Source organism: Archocentrus centrarchus, chromosome 1 (assembly GCF_007364275.1).
Source record: "Archocentrus centrarchus isolate MPI-CPG fArcCen1 chromosome 1, fArcCen1, whole genome shotgun sequence".
Lineage (NCBI taxonomy): Eukaryota > Metazoa > Chordata > Actinopteri > Cichliformes > Cichlidae > Archocentrus > Archocentrus centrarchus.
Window position 1 is genome coordinate 11,352,095 of NC_044346.1, and position 20,477 is coordinate 11,372,571.

The window sequence follows — 20,477 nt, forward strand, 5'->3', positions numbered from 1 at the left end:
TTATGTTACCAAGTCTGACATTTCTTTAATATTAGTAGGCAAACTATCAATGACATTTCTAATGGGGGGTAACGACCCCTGTGTCCCCAGTGAAATCCCCACTTACTGTAATAAGTTTCTTTCCAAAGCACTTTATTTCTGCATCACATGAGAAGGAATAGTCAAAATACCCATCAGCTGTTCAGTTATAATTTATCTCTGCCTTCTCTGTACATTAGTCTACATGGCAGTGTTGGGTGGGTAATAAATCGTGTTTTTGTTTTATTTTTAAATTTATGACATTGTTTTGCCTGAAAATTCAAAGCATCCGGTCTAAAAATGAGATGACAAAAGCTTTTGGGGCTGAACTGAGACAAACTGGCGTAGTGATGTTTCTCCCCGTGGAGCAGAGGATGTCAGCCAGTGGCGGACAGTAACGAAGTATTTGTACTGTACTTAAGTAGATTTTTCAGGTACTTTACTTGAGTATTTATTTTGCTGACAACTTTTTACTTTTACTCACTACATTTTTACACAAGTATCTGTACTTTCTACTTCTTACATTTTCAAAACAAGCTCGTTACTTTAGGTTTAATGCCTCTGAGAAACGTTTGCAGTCAGTGCGGGAGCCGGTTTTTGATTGTGAGCGTTTTTTTTCTTGGAAGTCGGGACAACAGGGTGAGTGGGAGGAAACAGACACCCCACACGGTAGAGGGAGAGGCTCCTGCAACGCTCGCTCGGAGACCGGAAAGAGCCAGAGGAAGTTGCGCTTTACATAGAGGCTGCACACCGGAACGGTGAGGAAAATAAATGACTGAAAACGTAAAGGACAAAAAAAAGTGTCTGCAGTTTGTCACGCAGTGTGTCTGCTAGCTAAAAGAACAGCTGCTGTATTTTAAGGGAGAGCAAAGAATGAGATAACTTCACTCAGATGGAGAAAAATGTAATTAAGAGGTAGAAACGTCCTCCAAGGAGCTACTTTTACTTTCTTACTTTGAGTAGATTTCAGAGCCTGTACTTTTTTTTTTTACTTTTACTTGCGTACAGAAGTTGAACCAGTACTTCAACTTTTACCAGAGTAGTTTTGAACACAAGTACTTGTACTTCTACTTAAGTACAGAATGTCAGTACTTTGGCCACCACTGCTGTCAGCGCAGGAAAAATGGAGGATTTTCTAGTGACGTGTTCTGTAGTTGCGTGTGGATGAAGTGACTCGGGTGTAATCAAAATTGCATGGCCATTTTTTTTTTTTTTTTTGAGGAAGGTGAAATGTGAAAGAACGACTGTAAAAGAGTCACGTCTTATTTAATTTTTTTTTTTTTTTTACATTTATTCTGATCACAGCTGTACAGGAATGCATCGTCACAGCAGAAACACAACCTAAACCCAACCACCATGGCACAACAGCCGTCACAACACATCCAGAACTCAACCATAAGCTCACCTCAGGGCCTACAGCCATTATCATTATTGTTATTATTAATAGTATTCACATAGATCAATTTGTCTCTCAAATATATCTTTGTTTTCAAAGAGCATAAAAATACAAGTGGACTCTTCATTTGGGGGGATGAACACTGGTAGTTGATCCACTGTCTGGCTTACACGGGAGGGGAGGGCCACTAAAAACCAGGGATTCAAAGAGGAGCGGAGCCAACTTATTACAGCTTACGGGGGGGCTTACATGGGCCGGTACGAGGCTTTTTAATGGGTTAGACAAGCTGACTAATTTTATGGATCATATATAGAAGCTATTTTAACATCACAGACACAAAAGGGTTTGTAAGGAACCATAAATAAATAAATATGTTAAAGTGTAGAACAAAAAAAAAAAACAAAACAAAAAAAAAACTGAATATATGAAGAACACTACCAAGGCACAGAGAGATGCAGAGTTAACAAAACAGACACAGAGGGAGATTTTTCAAAGGAGGGGCGGCTAGACGTGATGCAAGGTGGGAAGATTAGAGGCAATTTCACTAACCAACACTAGAGGGAGCCATAACAGCTCAAATACCCAGGTATACTATAAACTCTATGTATGTCTGTATACTGGATGTACTATATAAAGCATTGAAATATAGGTTCATCTTTTATAAACACTGTTCACTGCAGCAGGACAAAGGGATATATCGCATGAGTGTGCTTGTATATCTATATATATATATGTATGTGTGTGTGTGTGTGCGCAGATTTGTTTGCAAGCAAACCTCCACAAATGGAGTTAGCCACCAGCAAGATGTATTGTGTGTGTGTGTGTGTGAGTGTCTCAAAATTCATGGACACACATCTATATCATCTTTCTGATCATTACAATAACTACTGTACGAGAGGGAGGACACTGACGTGAGCATCAGCAGGGACTACACACAACGGCAACAATAACAGCAACGGCAACAGCAACAGCAACAACAACAACATGAACAGAGACGACATACAGGAAGTCAGGAAGTCTGGCTAACCACAATCCTCCACTCAAACAGAAGAGAAACAGAGGCTACAAGTGACTGGAAAAATGCATCCTTTTGACATTGCGGGAGTGAGATGGGCTCAGAAAGCGGCCCGCCTCTCTCTTCATGTGCTTTTATAAATTTTCTCAGATGTCTCATCAGTATCTATCTTGTCTATCTATCGGTCTATCTAGCTATCTATCTATCTATCTCCCTGTCAGACGGTTAATGTGCTTATTTTGCAAGCAATATGCTTATCTGCTGTCTCCCTGTCTGACTGAGTCAGCATGTCGGTTCAAAGCAGAGTCTGTAGAGATAAAAGGATGAGGAAAATGATTGTGCTTCTCGGTCCACACAGCCTTCTGGGGCCGGGCGGCGGCGACATGCTGAGCTGCAGAGGTCAGAGGTTGTGTGGGAGCGGCCTCCTTGCACCAGGAGGCGTACTAGAGCTACTGCACCAGACAAAGAGGACTCCCCTCCCCGCTCCCCCCCTCGTCAGTACTGTACAAGGCTACACGAGAAGCGCTCACGCACGAGGGGCACACGCATGAACACGCGCTCTCCGCGCCAGCACTGAGCCTTGGGAGAGTTTTCTTCTTACACCTACACATGATGGGGGGCAAGGGAAAGGGCTTGTAGGAAATGAGATGTGGGCAGCAGATCAGTCCAGCATCGCATCCAGTTGGTCTGCCAAGTCGTCAAACATGCTGCCGATGTCATCCAAGATGGAGACTGTTGCTTTTTTACTGGAAAGAGAGCTGGAAGTTGCACAAAAATGAAAGAAGGGTTCAATTAGTGCCGAGGCACACACAGCAGAGTCGCAGCAGTAGATTAGAGATGGAAAGTGAAGAGTGTTTTCTACACACACACATGCAAGTCAGCCATCAACGTTTTTGGGTATTGCTCAGAGGTACATGTGAGACTCTAACACAGTTGGATCAGACATTATTAGGTCCATGCTGTCATTGGTGACGACCCTAACCTCTAATCCAGGACAATCAGAAAATGAGATTTTTTTTTCTTTTGTTTTTAATAAATTGTTTTCCCAAATTTTGTCAATCAGAGAACTGACATACAAGGTTAGGGTGTGGTTACCTCAGAGGGCTAACAAGTCCCTGTGATCTTGGAGTATGTCGTTGTGCAAATTGTCTGCGGCATTTATTAGTGCTGCTTCTTGCACACACCCTCACATAAACCACATGGGGCATTTCCACTGGTGCGAATGTGTGTGAAGCAGATTATTTCCTGTTGTGTGCTACATGTGAGAGTCCTGACCTCATTCACTGTCCAAGGTTCATGTGTTAAACAGAGGAATCATTTGGACTTTCAGCCTGTAACACTCCCATGTTCAACACTCCATTATATCCAGCAGCCAGCTGCGAGCGTTGTTGCTCTGTCCTTATTGGTAGTAGTGCAGTCGGCCATTCTTGGATTCACAATGCCTCCCTGAGTTAAAGGGATTCACAGCGTGTAAATCCACTGCAGTTTTTGGTCTTATTTTTGACAGCCTCACTGCTTACTGTTCACTTTTCTTACAATGAATCACAGAGCTGTGAATATTTACCACGGCTGCCGCTTCACATTAAAATCACTACGGGCAAAACACAGTGTGGCTTTTGTTGTAAAGCAGCCACAGGAAATGCAGGTTCATTGTTCGTTTGCGTGTGTGACAAACATACCCAAACATACACGCAAACCACGGCTAGTTTCACACTTTTAAATTCATCCACTCCACCGAATTGATCGACTGAGAATGAGTTGACATTATTAAACTAAAACTAATTTGGCTGACTACAGGACTCTTTCTTTTCCCAGGAGATCAAACCAGACCTCAAACCCACAGACCATGTATAAAAGATGGACCGGGGGGTGACTCCAGCTTAGTAAAAAGACTATGGTCTATGGAAAAAAATGTCTGTTTATACAATGTATGCAAATGTTTATACTGTCTATGGTCAAACCAGGTAGGTGTGTAAACATATTTCTGAATTATTTCAGTGCATCGTGTCAACACGAGCCTTGGGAGTGCTTTAACTAAATGCTATCTGTGTGGCACTAGTGCTTCCATTACACTGAAGACTGTAATAAGCACTCTCAAGTCGCAGCCCTATAGTGCGCAAAGTTATTTATGATCAACTCCCTTTGTCATCAGTTTGGTTGCCAAAATCCAGTCCTGATGACTATAAATCTACTTTCACTGGAAAAATGAGATCTACTTCTAGTACTCACTCATTTTGTGTATCTTCCTCTTTGATCTGATGCTCTACAGCCTCCAGAGCTGCAGCCAAAGAGGCGCTGGTCTCCTCCAAGCGATGCTGAACCTCCTCCTCCGGCTCTCCTTCCCCTACTTGACTCTCCACCTTGTCGCCCTTGGAGTGCTTCCTCTCCAGCTCCTTCAGATTCCCGTCCTCAGCTCTCTTCCCCTCCTCTCCGTGCTCTTTGTGCCTCTTGTGCTCCCGCTCTCTCCTCCTCTCCTCTTCTTCTCTCCTCCTCTCCTCTTCCTCCTCTACTTCCCGTCCACCCATCAGGTCAATGGAGAGACCAGCGATGGAGGAGCGTGGGGGTTTGACAGGATGTGGTGAGGGAGTGGAGGGACTCTGGGCCGGAGAAGGGGAAGTAAGGGGGAGCCCTGGGGAGAGAGAGGGAGCAGACGGGGTGTCAGGAGCTGGAAGAGGGGCGGCAGAGAGTGGAGAGGAGGGTTTGGGGGCCTGGGTGGGGCTGGCTGCAGCTGGGCTGGTAGCAGCAGGGCTCGGGCTCATGGTTGCTGAAGCTACTACTGCTTTGCCGGGTTTGGGTGCTGTTGGAGGCCCACGTGGTTTCGGGGAAACGGGGGGAGGGACGCGCTTCGACTCTGCTCAGAGAGAATCACAAAGAATACAGTCATTTTTCTCACGTATATGCGATATCCATTTCTCTGAAGAAGGTTATTGTAAATAACATCAAAGAGAACTATGCTATTAATTTTTTTTAATCGTTCAGTGTTAATCAAATTTCATTATAGATATTGCTTTAATGCCCTTCATCATTTCTCTGCCTGTATTTATAAATCAAATAAAGGCAGAAATCAATGATGTGTAGAAATGAATAAATATTTAAAGGCCCTATGTCTAGGATTTTGAATTTTCTGACACAGAAGATAAAGTCAGTGACCATTCTTGTGTGTGTATCTCACCAGGGCTCTGGGCGAGCTCAGCAGTGTCAGGCCCAGGTATGGGAACCCTGCGAGTCGGGGTCGGGAGGTCGGGTTGCGTCTTCCTCAGGGTGACAGTGGTTGGTTTGGGTGAAACTGGTGGCTTCAGAGACTTCCTAGCTTCCATCCACTCACAGCTCTCTTTGTTGGTCTCTGTCCTCTCAGAGACCTCAGACACCGGCCTCCGCCTCAGGACCACGCCGCCATTCTGCTGTGGCTCGCTTTCGATTTTCCGGCTGCTGTCTATTTGACTGCTAGGAGAATCTGATTGGTTATTGCTTTGAATGACATGCTCTGCGTGCTCTGTGTGCTCAGTCGTGCGTGGCCTCCTGCGTATGGTGTCGGAGCTAGTAGTCATGGTAACGACAGTAGTAGCCACAGATGCAGGAGCTTCGGAATCTGCGGCCACAGGACGTGGCTTCCTTCGGAGCGTCGCTGTGCCGTCCGTGATCTCTGATGCTGAGGTGACCACGGTGGAGCGCGGCCGAGGCTCGGGGCGTCGTTGGGCTGGTTGTTGAGGTAATTGGTCAGTCTGATCACCAGGGAGGCCTTCAGGTCCACTGATGGTCCGGCGCCGACTTAAAACATCATCATCTTCAGACCCGAGACCTCCTGCGCCTGCCTGGCGACGAAGCAGCGGTGGACTCACCTGCAGATCACATCATTGTTAGACACGTATAAAGCCAAAAAACTTGATTGTCACAGTTACTCACACCCACCTGTAGGTAGCTGGTGCTGCTTCCCAGATTCTTCGGCAGGGTTTTGGTCCCACTCACGATGGTTGTTTCCAGCATGGCAGCGAGGCTGCGAACACTTCCAGAAGCCCCCTCTGACCTCTCCAAGCCTGCTGACTCCTGAGCCCTTAAAGCTGCTCCCAGGCTGCCGCAGTCACTGGCTCGCCGCTCTCGATAGGTTGGCAGCCCGAGCAGCCCCTCTACCTGCCCTTCCCCCTCCCCGTCACCACCGGTAATGGAAGAACAGGACCGTTTAGGTGGTGTCGGGGGCCGACCTTTCCGACGGGGACGGAGAGTGACAGATGACTGGCTGCGGTTAACAGTGACATCATTAGTGGCAGCGGTATGTGAAGAGCTGCTGCGGCACACAGTGGCATATCTAGAGTCTGATTCTGAGCCAATTAGACTGTGAGTTCTCCGTCGCTCTTCCTCCTCGCTGGGCAGCCGCAGCAGAGGTACTGCTGAGTCTACTGTCAACTGCTGGGTGGAGGGTCGCGGTCGAGCCCTGGGGGATGCCTGCTGGGTCCGACTGTGTGGGGGCGTTTGTGGCGGGGTTTGATTCGTTGTATGGGGAGGGGTTTGTGTACGTGTGAGACCTGGGCGAGGTTTGGCCAGTGGGCTGGGGACCCCGTCCCTCTGCTTCCTCGCCTCTTTCCGCAGTTCTGATGCGGCACTGCCACCTGGGCTGGATGGAGGTGGAGAGGGGCTCTGAGGAGGCTCAGACCCACTTTCTCCTTTCTGTAGCTCCTTCAGTCGCTTCACGCCCAACATTATCTTCTTCTGATGACCTGAGGGAGGGTGGGAGTGTGGGGGGAGAACAGAGGAAGAGTAAATGTGAGAGAAGAATAAGATATTTTTACATTGCAAAGCTAGAAGAGAGGGCATTTCTGTACTTCCTACCTGTCTTAAAAAAGTCATCATAAAATGCACTTAAATTTTTTTTGAAAAGTGCAAATCATTAATGGCAACCCCATTCTGCTCTAGTCATGCTCATTAAAACTAACCCATAAATTCACAGTTACCAGGCGGTGGACTGCTAGAGGGCTTTGGAACAACTTTTTTCAGCCTCATGTATGACCGATTACGAGCTGCTCTCACAGACATGCTTATAGTTATAGTCAGAATCAGCAGGTCAGAAAAATACTGGAAATTAGAATCAGCCAAGAAAATTGTAGATTATCGCTATCATAAAGAAACTGTTCAAACACCAGATCATTGCATTATCACTAGGAAATGTCTTTTTCTAGTTTAATTTGTCTCTCATCTCTTCTTGAGTTTTTTTTTAGATTGTGACATGATGCTTTGTTTTTTGAGATCTTTTAGCCTACTTCAATTTGTTAGATTCTAGTTAAGTGATTTCTGTTTCATTATTTGGGCATTTTTAGCTTTCTTTACTTTGTCAGACAGGTTATATTTAAGTCCTAATTTCTTGATTCAGCAGCTCTGGCAGTAATCAGGCTTGGGTGTGGCTAGTGAAATTGAACCTGACTTTCCAAAGAATGTGCTTAATCAACATTAATTCATGAATTAACAAAGGGGGCAATTACTTTTTCACATAGAGCCTGGTAGGCTTGGAAATCTTTTTTTTTTCCCCCTTAATAAATCACCATTTGAAAACTGCATTTTATACACTGCTCAAAAAATAAAGGGAACACTTAAACAACACAGTATAACTCCAAGTAAATCAAACTTCTGTGAAATCAAACTGTCCACTTAGGAAGCAACACTGATTGACAATCAGTTTCACATGCTGTTGTGCAAATGGAATAGACAACAGGTGGAAATTATTGGCAATTAGCAAGACACACTCAATAAAGGAGTGGTTCTGCAGGTGGGGACCACAGACCACTTCTCAGTACCTATGCTTTCTGGCTGATGTTTTGGTCACTTCTAAATGTTGGTGGTGCTTTCACACTCGTGGTAACTGAGACGGTTCAGGTAGTGCAGCTCATCCAGGATGGCACATCAATGCAATCTGTGGCAAGAAGGTTTGCTGTGTCTGTCAGCGTAGTGTCCAGAGGCTGGAGGCGCTACCAGGAGACAGGCCAGTACACCAGGAGACGTGGAGGAGGCCGTAGGAGGGCAACAACCCAGCAGCAGGACTGTTACCTCTGCCTTTGTGCAAGGAGGAACAGGAGGAGCACTGCCAGAGCCCTGCAAAATGACCTCCAGCAGGCCACAAATGTGCATGTGTCTGCACAAACGGTTAGAAACCGACTCCATGAGGATGGTATGAGGGCCTGACGTCCACAGATGGGGGTTGTGCTCACAGCCCAACACTGTGCAGGCTGCTTGGCATTTGCCAAAGAACACCAGGATTGGCAAATTCGCCACTGGCGCCCTGTGCTCTTCACAGATGAAAGCAGGTTCACACTGAGCACATGTGACAGACGTGACAGAGTCTGGAGACGCCGTGGAGAGCGATCTTCTGCCTGCAACATCCTTCAGCATGACCGGTTTGGCAGTGGGTCAGTAATGGTTTGGGGTGGCATTTCTTTGGAGGGCCGCACAGCCCTCCATGTGCTCGCCAGAGGTAGCATGACTGCCATTAGGTACCGAGATGAGATCCTCAGACCCCTTGTGAGACCATATGCTGGTGCGGTTGGCCCTGGGTTCCTCCTAATGCAGGACAATGCTAGACCTCGTGGCTGGAGTGTGTCAGCAGTTCCTGCAAGATGAAGGCATTGAAGCTATGGACTGGCCTGCCCATTCTCCAGACCTGAATCCGATTGAGCACATCTGGGACGTCATGTCTCACTCCATCCACCAATGTCACGTTGCACCTGACTGTCCAGGAGTTGGCAGATGCTTTAGTCCAGGTCTGGCAGGAGATCCCTCAGGAGACCATCCGCCACCTCATCAGGACCATGCCCAGGCATTATAGGGAGGTCATACAGGCACGTGGAGGCCACACACAATACTGAGCCTCATTTTGACTTGTTTTAAGGACATTACATCAAAGTTGGATCAGCCTGTAGTGTGTTTTTCCACTTTTGTGTGTGAGACTCCAAATCCAGGCCTCCATTGGTTAATAAATTGATTTCCATTGATGATTTTTGTGTGATTTTGTTGTCAACACATTCAACTTTGTACAGAACAAAGTATTCAATGAGAATATTTCATTCATTCAGATCTAGGATGTGTTATTTGAGTGTTCCCTTTATTTTTTGGATCAGTGTATAAACTCAAAAACTCTCCCCCTTCAAGTGACTGGGAGGGCTAGACTGGACTAATTAACAGAGTGTAATATGCAGAAAAAGTCTTCTGAAAATTTTCTATTCAACCTGCTTTACAGCCATCATTTTAACACCAAACCATAGGAAAATTAATCTTCTTTCCAATCAGGTCTTCCTCAAAGCCAACACATCTAAACTTGTTGATCTGTAGGCATCGGAGTGCCATCTAACTGCCCAACAGACTTGCATTAGGATTGGATGAAGGATTTCCAGAGAAAACCAGAAACAATCTTTTTTTTTTTTTTTTTTAATCTTGCTTCCCCGACCACATTTTTAACACCAGGAACACACACACACACACACACACACACACACACACACACACACACACACACACACACACACACACACACACACACAAACCCCCCCACAGAGATCTCTTGGGATTGTCACACCTTTTAAAGCAGGTAGATACGATTTACAGTTTGGATTTTAGGAGTCATTCTGTGAGAGGAGCGCCAAGCCGATTTCAGAGATGTTTTGACAGTTGGTTACAGTGAGTCACACAGAGTGCTGTCACCAGTATACAAACAATATACACTTAACGAGCTGAAGATCCTCTATTATCATGTAATTGGTTCATATGAATCTCCTCTATCTCTCTGTGACAGGTTGGTATTTGTCACATTTGTTCAAATGAAATGCTTGTATATCCCCCGTGGTTAAATATGATTATCGAGAACTGCTTGAAATGGGCTTAGAACACATTTCAGCCAATTTAAAGCAATTTATCCATCTGTCTGTTCAAATCTATGCAATTTTTAAATGAAAGCAACAGAGAGTCTGACAGAACACAGTACAAGGATACTAACAGTGACTAAAGGGAACCCTAAATGAAGATCAGTATGATCTAAAAAACAACAAATCTGTACCGAAGCTGTGTCTTACCGAGCTTAGTAATGCCAATCTCTCGCAGATCTTCGAGGCTGATGTCCGAGACAAAGTCAATGTTCTCGTACCCATTCTGCACAAGTACCTGGTAGTACTGACTGAGGCCCAGGTGAGACAGCCAGTCAGCCAGATTAGCCTAAAAAAACCACAAGGACAAACAGACACAGGCACAGTTACGATGCTGTGATTAGGAAAAATGAGCTTCTCCGCCAACTGAGAGAACTGCGTGCATATATTCCTGTGTTTCCCCAGCTGGCAAAATGTAACATCTCCCCCCTTATTCTAGTTTATATGGAACGGCTGAGATCCTTACAGGCTTGTGGTCGGGCAGCCAGTCTGTGGAGGGCAGCTTGCTGATCTCTGATATTAACTTCTTTCGATGTCCAGGCTTCATGACCCCAATGGCCGTCAGATCCTTTAACGCAAAGCACACGTTGTCACATCATGAGCTGACCGCTTCTACTGTAGGTGTTTTTTTTCTCTTCGAATGTAAACAGTGTTACAGGCAACTCTGACATCTATACAAGCTCTATGCCTTCAGGAATATTTTGCTTTGGATAATCTCTGATGAGTGTCGCTTGCCCTTTGGGGATGTTTACATCAAACCACCGTGTCTGCTTCAGTACACACACACACATACACACACACACACAATCACATTAAAAACCACACTTAAGGACAAACACAGAGTAATGTTTACAGCACAGACTGGAACATGCAGCCATGTGTGAACACAGGTATGTAAATGAAGCAGACAGAGCATGAGAAGTGACTGGTTGAGGCTCAGGACTCACACCGGGGGGTCAGGTGACAGAGACAGGAGGGTCATGATGACATCATCCAGGTCAGTGGGGAGCTGATTTGAGAGCTGTGCTGGGCGGAGCCTTGACAGACAAGGGGCGGGGCGTGAGGGGGTCAGGGGTCATGACCTTACCTCAGGGGTCATGCGGCTAATGGTGTCTAGATCATATCCCGCGGTGAGGAAGTGGGTGGTGTAGAACTGCAGCTGAAACTCACCCAGCCACGCCACTACTGCCTGCTTCTAGAACACAGAACACAGAACACTACTGCCTGCTTCTAGAAGAGTCCACAGGCCTCTTCTAGAGCACAGAACGCAGGCCCGCTCTAGAACACAGGAGAGAAGAGTGTTCTAGAAAACAGCACAAAAACATCTAAAAATTCCAAAACGGAACCCGAGCCAGCAAAGAAAAGGAACCTACTCTGGAAGACATTCAGGCAGTAGAATGACCTCAGGAGTGTCAGGAATAATAATATTAGCTGAGTGTTTCTGAATGACATTTTACTTCCACACAATAGTCCCTGTGATCCTCAAGGGTTTGCACAAACAGTATAACACATTCTGGATAACTAATTAAGAAGTAAGTGCAAATATAAGATGCCTGCTTACTCCTAGTGTTAATTAGCCAGTTACGTTTTGAGATCTCTGCTGTTGAGATACATCCCACCATCATTCCTATTCATACTTTTCAGTCACATGACTGTTGCAGAGCACTGGAGGGCAAAGCATGGTTTCAATATACTGGATACACCATGCCAATTATGAATTTTTTTCAAGTCATATATATTTCAATTACCTCTCTTAAGAAAAAAAAACCCTATATCATTAACTAAAAGCAGCGTTCCTGCCAAAGATCTACTTCTTCGTCTTGTGGTTGGCCCCTTTATGGGTCGCCGCAGCAGATCATCTTCCTCCATCTCACCCTACCCCCCAGCATACTGCTCTGTCACACCAACCCTCTGCATGTTCTCCTTCACTACAACCTTGAACCACCTCTGTGGTCTTCCTCTATTCCTCCTGCCTGGCAGCTCCATATTCAACATCTCAAGAGCTTGAAAAAAGGTGACTGGACCCCTTTAAATTTTTTGAAGAAGTTTCACCTCTCATCCAAGAGGCTTCTTCATTTCTAAAACCAAAAGGTGGAGAGTCCCAGGTATTTAAACCCTAGTGGGGGTTCTCCCCTTTGGAGCTGGTCATTGACCCACTATTAATCATGTGCATCGTCACATGAGCCAAGGTGTGAAAAAAGGTGTGGGTCATTACCACCAGGGGGTTTCAGGTGAAACCAACAAAAAGCTTAGTACCTTCATCTCTGCCAGCTCCAAACCATACATCATAGCTGTAAACCTTCCCTTTCATTCTTGCTGCTTCTGTCACAAATCAGCCAGCTCTCTCCCCTAAAGACTCTCATCTCCACACTCCTGCTTTTTCCTCTCTCATACTAGTTTTATTTAACAAAGGTTTTAAGCAGGCCTCCACATTTATTTGGGCTTTGGACCAACACCAGGACCATACTAGTTGAAGGCTCATCCGGGACTTGAACCCGGGACCTCTCACACCCTAAGTGAGAATCATACCCCTAGACCAATGAGCCACAGCCTGAGGGATACTTCAGTGATTTTTTTTTTTTTTTTTCATGTTTCACGTTCCTCCTGGATGGCTTTAAACTGTCACCGAAAAGCATACAAAATACAGCTACATGTTTATGTTTTTCCACCAAGAAATTCTTCACTGTCAAAGCAATGGTGACTGCTAATTAGATAATGTTAGCTAGCTTTAATTATAATAATACAGGATTACTGTATTCAGCTTTCTGGGTGTAAAAGTTTCATAGCAATAATATTTTTATATAACATAAATCTATTTAAAACTTATTTCCATGTTTTATTTCTATTTATGACTGACCACTGACAACCTGAGCTGCTGAGGCGAAGAAGGGATTGGTGCGATATGGCCACTGTGCTTGTATAACAAAGTGCGTTCCCAGGCAGTAGCATACTCCGCGCTTTGCTAGCAGTTATGCAAACACTGAATGCTACATTATCTCCATTTTGGTCCAATAAACCTGGTAAAAAAATAACCATCAGGCAGTGGAGGAAAGCTTCATTTTGCCCTCTGGGTACTCATATTTGACATATTTGTCATATAAGATGTATGATTTTTTTTTTTTAAATAGTAGTTTTGATTTTTTTTTTTTTTTTAAACACAGAACAAGACAGGATGTCAGACCCTAAAAAGAAAAGACCACCAGTTTTACTTGTTATTTTGAGCTTTGGTTTTCAGTAAAAACTGAGAAAATTGTTCACAGCACGGCCACAAATATATTTTAAGTATAATACATTTATACTTATATTTCTGCTTAGTGGTGACAGAATGGTAGAGATCTCAAAACTCTAAGTACTTGATCTTATGATTGTACATCCTACTAAGTGAATTTGGGTTAAATACACCTTTAGGGGTCAAATGAGATAACCTGACCTCACTGGCACACATGCATTACTTTGTTATTGACGTAAATGTTACAGAGATCAGCCAACGAGGAAACGCTAGAACGCAGCTGCTTCTGCTTCTAGAATGCGCCGTCTTTGTGGCTCTAGAACGCACAGCGGGTTCCGATCAACCCCGAGCTTCACAGAACGCTCAGCACTGCTGGCGGGTTCTCGAGCAGAGCGACAGCATGTGGGTGTCTCGGTGTGGTGTGAGGGCAAGGGAGGGGGAGGGAGGGGGGTGGTGGTGGTGGAGGGACAGAAGGCAAGACAACAACTGACTCCTCGATGTGTCTGTTACTCTGCCTGTCTCCATGGTGACACATTCGCATGCCCATCCTCAGCGTGCCATCTTTTCAGGTGCAACACAACCACCCGGTGCCTACTGAAACCCCACCCTCACAGACGTTCTTTCCGCTACTTGAGAAGAACCAGAAGCAAACGGAAAAATGGAGGCCCCAGAATGGTTCAATCCACCAATCAAAGAAGACAAACAAAAACTCACTTTCCCATCATCCTCTTCGGTCTTCCGTTCAAACGACCGCTGTTCATGAACGGTGCTGCTAGAAGAGCCTCAAGGTTGAAGTGATAAAGAAAGGCGAGAGAAAGGAGACGAATAAATTACATGACTTTCAACAAGAATGAACAATTTTCTGTATCTGTTAATTACACTTTAGAACTGGCTGTTTATATAATACTTGCCTGGACAGTAACTTAGTTCCTTCTGATAGCTACAGTTATCTCTAGTTATTTGTTTGATAAATTAACAGCTTCATGTGAAACTGTGGTCCTTTAAAATCTAATGCCACTAAATCTCTGTTCTAGAAAATTAACTGCACTTCAAAGGAACCTAAAAACACTAAAAGAGGAACTTATCTTCTAACTGTTTGCTTCTTAAAATGCTGCAAAGCCAAGAAATGGTATTATTTAGTAATCTAAAGCATTCTTATGTGGGTGAGAAGCACAGGAGAAATGAAACCAAGCCAGATTTCCTCTGCCTATGGAGTCCTTCATAGCAGCTTCATACTTGGCTGGCTCTGCAGTGCTGTTTTAGCACTACACTTCCCACATAACACTTAAACCAGCAGAATGACAGCAGATTAAACATGCTAATTTATGTGCTTCTTTTAAAGTGAGATTAGTAAATCAGCTACAGCTATAAAGTGCCCAAATTTAAGTGGGAAGCTTGAGACACTGTGAAAATGCCTACACCACTTATTTTGTGTGCATATTAATACATAACATTGTCTTTATAGACACGCCGGTCTTTGTAGCCCCACATGAAAGCTCACCTGCCGGCTGCACTGTTGTAATGCAGTGTTAGATTTGTAAACTGCTTGTGACAAATAAAGTTTATAAGCTGGTCCTGATCCAACAGAATCATTAAAGGTTTGAAGGTAAAATTAGCGAGTCCAAACTTAAAACCTCAACCGCAAATGTTCATCCTACTTATCATGCTGGAACACAGTGAAACACTGGGATTTCTGCAGCCTGTCTCCTCATCCATGCACCCTAAACCCAAATACATTAACAGAACTCGTTTCTTATGTTAATGACCTTTCATGTCCTCAGTTACTATTTAATTGCACTTATATCAAGGTGTCAACTCCAATATTTCCACTTATTATGTTTTGTTTCGCCTCTCCTGTGGAATTAAGGCAAAATGACTCAAAAATAACAGCAGCATCAAAAATCTACATTTGTAGGCGTTCCTTTTTTACTTTTGTCATCACAAATCTAAATTGAAAGAATCTGAGCTTTACTTCACAGGTCATTATTTTTTTACACCGCGTAGAGCGCCACTCTGCAAATCAGCCCCTACAGTGTCGCAACTGAACTAATCCAGATGCCCAGCAAACATCTGGATGTTGAATAAATGCCGGGTGGACGTAATTTTTTGACGTCTAGTCATGACTGAAAAATAGCTCCAAAATGAAAGCTGAACCGACATAACGGATGTTATTTCCACGTCGACACCGTGGGCACCTCTGCATATTTGGTTTGGCAGATTTTGTTTGTTTACAGCTGATTCCCTTCCTGAAACAGACCAGTTTTGATCAGAGAGATGATCTCAGGGTTTCAACCATGTTTGTTGTGTAGCTTACCTCGTGAAACACAACCTGAGTAACTTAACATTAAACATAACTTAACAAACATGAAAACAACTTAGTATGGCATAGAACTGAACCATTATTGGCCATTTGCTGACATTAACCACCATTTATAATGGCCGATAAATTAAAACTGAAAAAGTGAAGAAGAGATGAGAGAACCCGTGTTGAAGGGTGTTGACGTTGCATAGTTTGTCCACCAGAGGGCGCGCCGCAACTTCTCCGCTGGCAACACAAGTGTTTGGAACTACAAACACAACAACCAGCTGATCCAAGCAGAGTCGGGAAGGGCGAAAATAGGTGCATAAATAACTACATATAACAAATGTATGTTAGGGAAATCTGTTTATGTTTTGTGTGTCTGAAAAAAAGTGGAAATATCAGATTTTTAAATCACCAAATATCAGTACATGTAACAAATGTTATTGGTAGGGCTCTAGAGTGACACATGATGAGTAATATTTTAGCTACATTCACGCACGCCCACTCAGGCCTCAACAATATTAATTAACAAACCTGAAAAACAGGTATGATCTGGTCTTTGCTTTAATCTCCCTCCTCCTGACCGTGTTAATCAAACAATGGCTGCTTTTGTAGTAGATTCCTCATCCTGACGGGCCTCTATCCTATTAACCTTTACCGTTCACTGTAATATCATGAGGGGAGATGTGTTACTGCAAAATAGTTCAAGTTCCCAGGAATTTAAAATATGTAAGTTCATAGTTTAAGCTGGTAGTCGTTTTCAAATATTACATTTAACTTAACATGTTGAGTTATTGGGTAATAAGGTTAGCTTCTCAGGGTAGCATTTTTATTCTGCTTATTGCAAGCAAACCTTTGTGGCTGCAGCTAGAGCTCTGACTCACAAGAACAAGAAAGGATCTATCCCAAGAAGCAACGTCCCCAGCTGTTTCATAAATAAAGAATAACTTAAAATACTCCTCTAAAAGGAACAGGACTGGAAATGCTGCTTGTGTCTGATATGAACAGACATGTGGTCTTTGGAGGGCCGGGCTGAAGGAAAAAAAAAAAATGATTCATATAAGCAATCCAAACAAGCCCCGAGGAACTTGTTGTACTTGTGAACACTGCCTTGATCATTTTTAATTGCCATCACTTACAGACAAAGGCCTTTTTTTTTTTTTTTAAATTAACTGATCACATAGATTTCCTTTTAAGCAAGTGAAGACAAACTTTGTCATCTGTGCTTAAATCACTTCAGCGGCAAACTTAAATTAAAGCTGACACAAATGAACACTTCAAATAGAGACAGCGATATCGTGTTACGTATTTGGCCGAGTCTGTGCGCTTACTTGCTGACTGCTCAACAGACTGTGACTGCTCCAAGAGATGCTCCTTGGCTTTTACCGACTGAGACAGCACAGTGGCCAGGAGCTGAAACACAAAAACACACACAAGTATGCTCAAGTGTACGCACACACACACACACACACTCACATTCAGAAACATTTACTCAAGCATAATCATTCAAATCCCAGAGGTGCCCCGTGACTCAGCTCAGTACTCAGCACTCTGCCTCCTGTATGTCCTACAATTTTCTGGTAGAGCAGAAATACCAGCGAGATATTTGTTAAATACAAGACACTACCAACTACAGAAATACACATTTTATGCCATGTGTTGAATATAATTTAGGACGTACTGAAATTGTTAGAAAACTGAACTGCAGGATGCATAACACGCTACAGAAAGGAAAGGCGCAACAGATGTTTATGTTGCTGAGATTTCTTTCCTGAGTCTAGCCCACATGCAGTGCGTGTCCCTCTAAAACAATGGATGACACCTTTAAGTGCACCTTTCTGTTTCCTTTAAGTTAAAGATGTGCGCACGCTTGAGTTGTAACTCGTTCCCAATGCTGCATAATGACTGTTGCTATAGCAGCAGGTTGACATACAAGTCCCAAGAACACCTTGATTGTGACCATCTCCATCATGTCCTTCACGTCCCACTGCTGCCCTGGATGAGTTTCTCTGAAGTGTTTTCTCTCCTTCACTCATTCTCCAGTGTGGTAGAATAACACATGAATTAATAATGAGTTGTGAATGTCATACAGTCATGTGAAAAATAAAGTTTTTTTAACAGCAGTCATGACTCAGTAGCTTGTAGAACCACGTTTGGCAGCAGTAACTTGAAGTAAGCACTTTCTGTAGGACTTTATCAGCCTCTCACATCACTGTGGAGGAATTCTGTCCCACAGTTCTTTACAGCGTTGCTTCAGTTCATTGAGGTTTGGACTTTGACTGGATTGTTGCAGCACCTGGATTCTTTTCTTTTTCAGTCATTCTGTTGTAGATTTGCTGCTGTGCTCATTGTCCTGTTGCATAATCCAGTTGGGGGCAAGCTTTAGCTGTTAAACAGATGGCCTCACATTTGACTCTAAAATACTTTGGTATACAGAGGAGTTCATGGTCGACTCAATGACTGCAAAGGTGTCCAGATCCTGTGGCTGCAAAACAAGTCCAAATCATCAGCCTTCCACCCCTGTGCTTGAGAGCTGGTGTGAGATGTCTGAGGTGATATACTGTGCTTGGTTTTCTGCAGACGTGGTGTTCTGCATGATAGCCAGACATCTCCACTTTGGTCTCCTCTGTCCAAAGTACACTGGGCTTCATTTACTAACAGTGCGTATGCACAAATCTGTGCGTACGAATGTTTCACGCACAAATCTGTGCTTTAAAATTTAAATTTAAAAGTCCCTCTGATCATGCATATAAACAAATAGCCTGGCTTCCTCAGGAAATTTCATTATATCATTATAGCTGTTTCAACAGTAAACATGAAAGGATATTTTGCTGCCTTTTATCTTCACGTGCTGCTCGAAGGCATTTTCAAAGGTAGAGCATTTTCCTGAATGTTAGTGCATCAGTTTATATCGTGACTCACTCAACGGACCTTAAATATGGCAATTCATTGTGGTTTTGGGGCTCCCTTGCATGACGTATGCTTTAGTGATCAGTGGATGTTCTAATGTTTAAAATTACCTATTTAATTTAACCAGATTATACAAACTGCAAACATTCTTCTCTGGTGAAGGAAAAAAACTGTGGACATGTTTCAGCAGAACACCTACTGTATAATACCAACTCACTGTAGAGCTGAGGTGCAAAAAGATGATAAATAAAACTGAGTTTAGCTGTTTGGCTTGAATTTAGCTGCTACACTGTATCCAGACAAACACAATGTACCTGGTCTACTGCTAGAAAAAACAAACCCAAAAGGTTCTTGCCAACGGAAGAACAAACTGAGCAGGAAACAGAATTGTGGTTATCAACTGCAGTTGTGTTTGTTTCCTGGAAATGTTTTGCTGTTTCCCAGAAACAGTGTGTGTGGTATTTTGTAAGGAAACAGTAGCAACACCATGAAGTGTGTGCAAATCCAACTCAGTGCAAGGAGTCTCTTACCTTAACCCCTTCTGCTTGTGCATGCAGGCCCGGAGCATTAAGGCCGTGGGTGTTTACCCCTGGCGTGGGTGCCGGGTGGGGACTGGGTGCAGGAGTGGTCAGAACATGTGTGTTTCCAGAGCCCTGCAAGCTGCTTGATGACCGAATACTGCCGAGGCTCCCGACGCTGCCACTGCGCTCGCCACCTCCACACATAAACACACATTGTAGGGCGCAGTATTACACGCGCAACGTGTTCAACACACATCGTTCCCTTTGTTCCCCAAAGGCACACTTTTAGTTTACCTGCCAGCGGTTTGCGCAGCACCCAGATGTCCTCACTGGTGCTGCTCTGCTGTCCCAAAGTGGGAGAGCCCTGAGGACTGAGCTCTGCAGTTCGTGAACCTGTCTCACACACACACACAGACAAACACACACACACACAGAATCACAAATCTGTTACTATTTTAAGTCTTAGTATTTTTGAAGTTAAGTTTGTTTTAGCAAAAATGCAGAAACAGAAACAATATGTTAGTGATAATGTGTAATACTGTTCCCTATATACAGTAAATGTGTTCAACTCTCGATTCCCTGTAAAGGGCACAGACTCACACTCATTCATCTACACATGCATAAACATGTTTTGCATAGTGGGAGTTCTGCGGCTTGTAAAAACCCAAAGACCCTTTGGTCAAAACACTATGAAGCTGTTGTAAAAGGCAAATCCACCGATATATGGTGCTTCTAATCACTGGCACACTGACTGAAAATGGTGCATAAGGCCTCTCAAATTATCTATAACACACACAGCATGTTAAGTAAAAACAACTAAAGGGTGATTTCACTTAAATTATAAGAACTCAACAAAATAATTGATTGAACTGATCCTTTAATGAAGGTCTAAGCCGATATGGCCGTGCAAAAAAGAAAGTTTTCACAGGACTCTATCCAAGCCTGCGAAAAACTAAGTACACCCTTCAATCAAATGCACTTGATTAATAGATCATCATCAAGCAGGACCACCTCCTCTAAAAGCAGAGGTTTTGGCAGTTTGCTGGTCTGAGGCATTCAAGTGTATGTTAACACAATGCCACAGTCTTCCCAGGAGTGGATATTCCAGTAAAAGCACCCCAATGATAGACAATGCTCAGAGAAACTGCAAAAAAAATCCAAGCGCTAAATCTTAGACTCTACAGGCCT

At 43.8% G+C, this 20,477-nt stretch overlaps 1 protein-coding gene and 1 non-coding gene across 2 annotated transcripts in view; both read right to left on the bottom strand.

The window, feature by feature from the left end:
- Window positions 1-1,334: 1,334 nt before the first annotated feature.
- The window catches only part of LOC115786117 (caskin-1), a 47,809-nt gene continuing 28,666 nt past the window's right edge, over window positions 1,335-20,477 (bottom strand). Inside the window, exons 12-22 of the mRNA XM_030738164.1 lie at window positions 19,584-19,682; window positions 19,299-19,483; window positions 17,190-17,271; window positions 14,271-14,338; window positions 11,415-11,522; window positions 10,794-10,895; window positions 10,478-10,616; window positions 6,339-7,141; window positions 5,602-6,268; window positions 4,659-5,280; window positions 1,335-3,187 (exon numbers count right to left, since the gene is read on the bottom strand). Of these exons, the coding sequence (XP_030594024.1) occupies window positions 3,091-3,187; window positions 4,659-5,280; window positions 5,602-6,268; window positions 6,339-7,141; window positions 10,478-10,616; window positions 10,794-10,895; window positions 11,415-11,522; window positions 14,271-14,338; window positions 17,190-17,271; window positions 19,299-19,483; window positions 19,584-19,682 (2,972 nt within the window). The 3' untranslated portion in view covers window positions 1,335-3,090. The remainder of the gene's footprint in view (window positions 3,188-4,658; window positions 5,281-5,601; window positions 6,269-6,338; window positions 7,142-10,477; window positions 10,617-10,793; window positions 10,896-11,414; window positions 11,523-14,270; window positions 14,339-17,189; window positions 17,272-19,298; window positions 19,484-19,583; window positions 19,683-20,477) is intronic.
- trnap-agg (transfer RNA proline (anticodon AGG)) lies at window positions 12,802-12,873 on the bottom strand. Its single transcript has one exon. It is a non-coding gene; the product is annotated as a tRNA-Pro (tRNA).